At 43.9% G+C, this 6,297-nt stretch overlaps 1 protein-coding gene across 1 annotated transcript in view; it reads left to right on the forward strand.

Moving 5' to 3' along the window:
* Positions 1–4,651: 4,651 nt before the first annotated feature.
* Positions 4,652–6,297, forward strand: part of LANCL3 (LanC like 3) — a 15,441-nt gene continuing 13,795 nt past the window's right edge. The window contains exon 1 of the mRNA XM_015823911.1: positions 4,652–5,215. Within this exon, the coding sequence (XP_015679397.1) occupies positions 4,652–5,215 (564 nt within the window). The remainder of the gene's footprint in view (positions 5,216–6,297) is intronic.

Raw genomic sequence — 6,297 nt, forward strand, 5'->3', positions numbered from 1 at the left:
AGAGTAGAGCTATGTTCTAAGAGTTTGGATAGAATTCCAGAAATCGTGTTCTGCCTGCTACCTTAGCCTTAATGGACTACTGGGGCTTTGGATTCTGCTAGTGCATAACCAGGATAATTGTCCAAAAATATTCTTAACAGACATTACATTACATCCCATACATCCCCTAAGATAACATATTTTAAAGCAGAAATTACAATGATGAACAACTACAGCCCTTATTACTTTTGCTAATAAATTACGCTTTCATTGTATGGTCATGTACAAATTACCAGAGAGAACCAGACACATATACTTCCTGATGACTTTGGCTCCCCATTTTGTTTCATCTCAACTTTCATCACAAACTTCTTCACAGTTTTGTTGTGTGAAGAAAATATGCTCCTGAATGAAAGATGGTATATAAAGCAAACACATCTTTCGTATTATTTTGGACTTAAATAATCATAATGGAGCTTTTCCTTGGTTTAGAAGTCAAGGTACAAATGTTTTAATACGTACCTATAGGCAGTCCTAAATCAATGGCGATAATTGGGACCAGAATTTCCATTGCTAATAATAGGATTGTAAAGTGTATCGCATCACTTAATAACAGCAATCCCTATTACCATTGTTAAGAGTGAGTCATGAGTCATTACGCGTGGACCTCCTCACAACTTTCTGCCTACTTCCAGTAGGAAAATTCAATGGGGAAGCCAGCAGGAAGTCATGAATCCCAGGCGGCTTGCAAGAAAAGTAGTAGGGAGTTAAGTAGCTGCCACGAACAGAGCTGAGAGGTGAGAGGTGACTTCTGCCAGGGACAGGAGGGCAAACAAGCTGCCTAGTGTTCTGCCACCCCTGTTGCTCACAACTCATCATCTCCATTTTCTTCTTCATATTGCTGATGAGGCTTGCACAGTCTGGCCCTTCGTGAGGAAGCTGCTGGTTGTTCAAGGCCTTCTTAAAGACATGAAAGGCCTTCCTATGGCCAGCCATTGCTTTGAAAAGGCCCAGGCTCTGTACGCCTCATCAGCAGTGGCAGGAAGAAGACTGAAAAGGTGAATTGGAGGTGACAGAGGTGGTGGAGTGCAGGGCAGCAGGAGCAGTGGAGTGCAGGGCATACAAAAGGGGAGAGATAAGTAAATGGGAGGAGTTGAAATGCACCCTGTGACCATAAATGTGCACTGCAACCTGCTGTAACTTCAAGAACTGGGCATAAGTATTATTTGTTCAGTGTCACCGTAACTTTAAACAGTTGCTGAATGAATGAATGGTTGATAAGCAAGGACTACCTGTATAAAAATAATATGAAGTTGAGGAAGCATATGTTGAAATAACACTGTGGAACAGAGAAAGCAGCAGTAACCTTTTTCTAATAATAGGGCAGGAGATGGTTAATTTATTACTACTTTTATATCCTGCTTTTCCTCTGAGGTATTCAAGATGATTAAATGTTTCTCCCTCTCTCCAGATTTTGGATAGGAGATTGAAATGGACTTATAAACAAATCAGCAGCTTTGCTTGTTTGCGTGGCCCAGTTTCTGGCATGCCGCAGCCCAGTGCCGGTCCACGAGCTGGGGGTTGGGGACCCCTGTACTAGTAGATGACTACTAATGGGCCACTGATGGGGTTAGTATAGCCATCCTGATCCTACTTAATGATGGTGTTCTTTTGGGCTGGCTGACTGAGTTGGGAGTGGGAGGTTAATAATAATAAAGTTGGAAGGGACCTTGGAGGTCATCTAGTCCAACCCCCTTTTCAGGCAGGAAACCTTATACCATTTCGGACAAATAGCTGTCCAGTCTCTTCTTAAAAACTTCCAGTGTTGGAGCATTCACCGCTTCTGGAGGCAGGTTGGTCCACTGGTTAATTGTTCTAACTGTCAGGATGTTTCTCCTTAGTTCTAAGTTGCTTCTCTCCTTGATTACTTTCCATCCATTGCTTCTTGTCCTGCCTTCAGGCGCTTTGGAAAATAGCTTGACTCCCTCTTCTTTGTGGCAGCCCCTGAGATATTGGAACACTGCTATCATGTCCCCCCTCGTCCTTCTCTTCATTAAACTAGACATACCCAATTCCAGCAGCTGTTCCTTAGTGATTCTTCAGTGGTTCTTCTTCTTTCAAGGCTGATTCCAGTTTGGGCAGGGCAGAGGTTTAGCCCTAGGCCTTTGCTTTGTGGTGATGCCATAGGGCTCAAGTGTCTCCCTGCTCCTATTTAACATCTACATGAAACTGCTGGATGAAATCATCTGTTGTCAAACCCACCAGAGAGGTTAGGCCAGGAAATCATAGTAAAGTTAAAACTACTTTTATTGAGATTGCAAGTCTAATTGTGCTGTACCTCTTTCTCCTTATAGAATTGGGGAGGTTTGTGTTTGAGTCACTTTTCAACATTATCTGGACTTGAAAAATGCTTTAAATCCTTTTGCCCTGAGGCAAAATGCACTGGATATATTGACTGCAAATGTTATAAAGCAAAGTGTGTGTGGGTTGATTGGTTTTGCTATTGTCATTAAGGGACAAAATGAAGTCTGTCTATTTATGGAAACACAGTGAATAAGAAGAGGAACAAATGGAAGAAGTGTCTAAGCATTAAACGCTGGCAAAAAGTAACCATTATACGCCAGCCTAATTCTGTAATGTTAAAAAATAAAATATATAACCTGCAAAACAATACGCTATATATTTTCCTATCACAGTAAGTTAACAGCTCATGCTGATTCTAGTAAATGTCTTCATTACTGCCAGTGGAAATACTGTCAATCAAATATGTAATTCTCCTATCTGGACTCTCAAATGCCTATTGCAGTAACCTCACTGTAGAAAGTCAATCCTTTTCATTCTGCTTTGATACCTGATGAAGAATAATAATATCATTTTTCTAGCCAGTGATTCCCTAATTTACTGTATAATGCTGACACTAAAATTATGGTTCAAATTATTCAAAATAAAATGAAAAGGCAATGTGAATTTACAAGGTAGATTTTAAAAAACAATAGAGCCAAGCTTACAAAGTTATGATCCATTATTTGGTTGGGAATTGTGGAAGCTGAAATTCAGCTCATGGCTTACATTCTGATACTTATAAAACCTTCAAACGTTTCTATCCCAGGTCCTTGGGAAGAACTTGATAGCTAGATCAAAATGCCGAATCCAGTCTAAACCATAATAATTATAAAAAAAAATTATCGGAGTTCCAAATTCAAACAGATAAAAGTTTTGGCTCATAACACACAGATTTAACTGTGCCTGAAAAGTCTACACTGCTTGGATCTACACCTATACTCTGCCAATATTTTATCACATCTTAGGTTCTTGGGAAAGTGCATATGAAAGTCAACACCGACTAAAGAACTGGCAGGTGTGATTTTACATTTTTGTGTACATAATAATGCATAATAATTCTAAAAGTATACATCCTGAGATGGACCAAGTGAACTGTGCAGAAATTACAGTAACAACATGAGATGACACCCTCGTATCAGAGCAAGGCTACAATATTTGTGCATGTAATGCTCTATTTTGCTTGTTCTTATTCAGAAGAGCTTTCCCGGGTCTCTGGAAGAATCCTTCCCAATATTACTAGGTCAGTGTTTCTCAACCTTGGCTAGTTTAACATGGGTGGACTGGAATTCTGGGAACTGAAATTGTTGCATCCTATAGTTGCCACAGTTGAGAAACATTGTGTTAAATTATCATGAATACAATTTATTATTAACTGTGTTTCATATTTTGTCTTTCTTATCTGAAAAACAGTAATTAGGTTGCTTGATGCTGTATGTGGCAAAGGTATTAAATTTCTCACTACACATATTTGCAAAGGAGATATAATGGTAGCAGAGGAAGAAATGTCTCCTTTTCAATGCACCTTTCAAATGAACAGAAGAAGGAGTTATTTTATAAACGTACAGTTGGGAGAAGTAATATTGGCGATTCAGGGAAGCACAATCAGCTACCTGCTGAGAAGCTGGATTTATTAATATAACTGGGAACATATTTTAAAAGGGCACTAAAATCACTATCACTATCTATTCCTTTTATATACATCCCACCTAATTACAACAGAAATATGAACCTTCGCCATCAATCAATAATTAGATCTTTTCCTTTTGTTGCCTACAGGGATCCTTTAATTCCAACTACTGTGCTAAAACCTGCAGTCTCATTTCCAGTGGGAAGGACGTGACATACCTGTTTCAAGATCGACAAACGGAGTGGGGGTTTGCTTGTGTGGAGTTGGGGGGAGGTCCATTGTCCACGCAGGCACCTGGCTAGCTTGTCAGGAGCTGCTGCTCTCCAGGGCTGAAGGGGGGCGCCCGCCTCTTCTTCGCGCCAGAGAAAAAAGCAGGGCAGGGGACGAGGCGAGGACAGTTGCCTCTTGCAGACCTTTCAGGGTCGGGCTGGCGACTGAGAGACGGAGCGCGGCGAGCGAGAGAGGAAGAAGACAGACGGATTTTGGACCGGCTGCGAGCTGCGGGCAGAAGCTTGGCTAAGCTTGCCGAGTAATTCTCGCGCTCTCCTTCAATCGGCCAACGCAAACGAGGTCTCTCCGGGCAGACCGCCGGCGCCCAGCACACAAAGTAGCAGCCCAGAGCATCCGCCGGCGAGCGCCCGAGAACCAGACGACCGCGCGAAGCCCGGCGTGGCTGGCAAGCGCCCCCGGGCCGCGCCAGGCATGGGAAGCAAGCGCTGCTTCGCCAACCGCTTCGATGACTACACGGGAAGCCTGCTGGTCGGGAAATGCAAGGAGGCGGCGTTGCCCTTGGTGACGGCCACCGTCGACCACATCCTGAAGGAGCTGCCGGCGCTGGCCGGGAGCGAAGCGGCAGGTGGCCTGCGCTGCTATCAGGGGGGCCTCTACGGCGGCGTGGCCGGCGTGGCCTACATGCTGTATCAAGTCGCGCAGTGCCCCCTCTTCGCTCAGGCGCGGGACGCCCACCTGCGGGTGGCCAAGCAACTGATCGACACCTGCGTGCGCTACGAGGAGGACTGGGGCGAAACCGACCCCGACACCCGCGCCGCTTTCCTGCTCGGGGGCGCCGGCGTCTACGCCGTGGCCGCCCTGGTCTCCCAGGCGCTCGGACTACCCGACTGGGCCAAGTCGCTGGGCAAGTTTCGGGAGCTGTGCGACTTGTGCGTCCCCATCTCCTTCCTTGAGTGCGGATCGGACGAGCTCTTCGTGGGCCGCGCCGGCTATCTGTGCGCTGCCCTGGTGCTGAAGCAGAAGCTGGGGATGGAGGTAGCCGCGCTTGAACCCCCGCCTTGTGCCACTCCTGCCCTGCCCTGTCTCGTCCTGCTCTGCCCTTTGCCACCGCCCCCCTCCGTCCCTCCCTTGCATCCCTTTCAGAAGGATTGTGGTTGAGGTTTTAAGTCTGAAAAGTCTAAGGCTCAGGTGCAAGAAGAAAACTTGGAACAGAAATAGGAGGGGGTATTAGGCATATTAGCCTATCTTTCCACTGTTTATTTAAGACTTTGGAGCAACGTTCACTAGTGGCGTTTCAATTTCTTTTTAACAAACCTCTCTAGCCCCTTCTCGTACATTTATTTGTGCAGAAAGAAAACACAGAAGTGCGCCAGCAAAATTGTGCTTAGAGATTTCCTTAGGTTTATTCTTTGTCGATTTTTTAAACCGTGTGTTTCAAAAAAGGCAAATCCCCCCTCCATACACCCACACCCACACAAACACTGCTTTGATTAGAAGCAAACATTTTTTTTTTATGTTCAAGAAGTGGAACACAAGCTGAATACTGCAGCATCATCATAACTTCATCCCCATTGTCAGAATGCCTGTTAAGGATTTGTGAGTGGATGATAAAGGTAAACAAGTGTCATTGCTTCACTAATTCAGTTACACATTCTCCTACTCATTTCTATCTAAATAAATGCTAGGGTAGAATTTGCTTTCTCATTTGCAGTAGATACACCTGAGTCAAATGTCAAGTATGCTTGGAGCTAAACGTTTTGCTTCTGTAAAGGATGACGATAAATTCTGTGAATCTTTTATTGTCTTGAATGCAGTTTCGTGGCTTATTTTCCAAAGAGCAGCAGCATCTGGACAGAGAAAGTGTTGCTACTTCTATTCTTAAGAAATTTTTGTTATTGCAATTCTTTTATCTTGCTTCATACTGGTAATGTAATAAGGAATGAGAGAGAAAAAAAGTGCTCTCAAAAATGTACAATGACCCCCGTATCTTAAATTGTCTTGGCTTAAAGGTTTTAGACCAGCATTTAGGTCCAAATAATGTGCTGTTTTCAGAATTCTGCTGTCTCAGCCAATGATTCTTCCTATGTCAGACTAACTGCAATCAGACTATTAATTTT

Source organism: Protobothrops mucrosquamatus, unplaced genomic scaffold (genome assembly GCF_001527695.2).
Source record: "Protobothrops mucrosquamatus isolate PMUCROS unplaced genomic scaffold, P.Mucros_1.0 scaffold2046, whole genome shotgun sequence".
Classification (NCBI taxonomy): Eukaryota; Metazoa; Chordata; class Lepidosauria; order Squamata; family Viperidae; genus Protobothrops; species Protobothrops mucrosquamatus.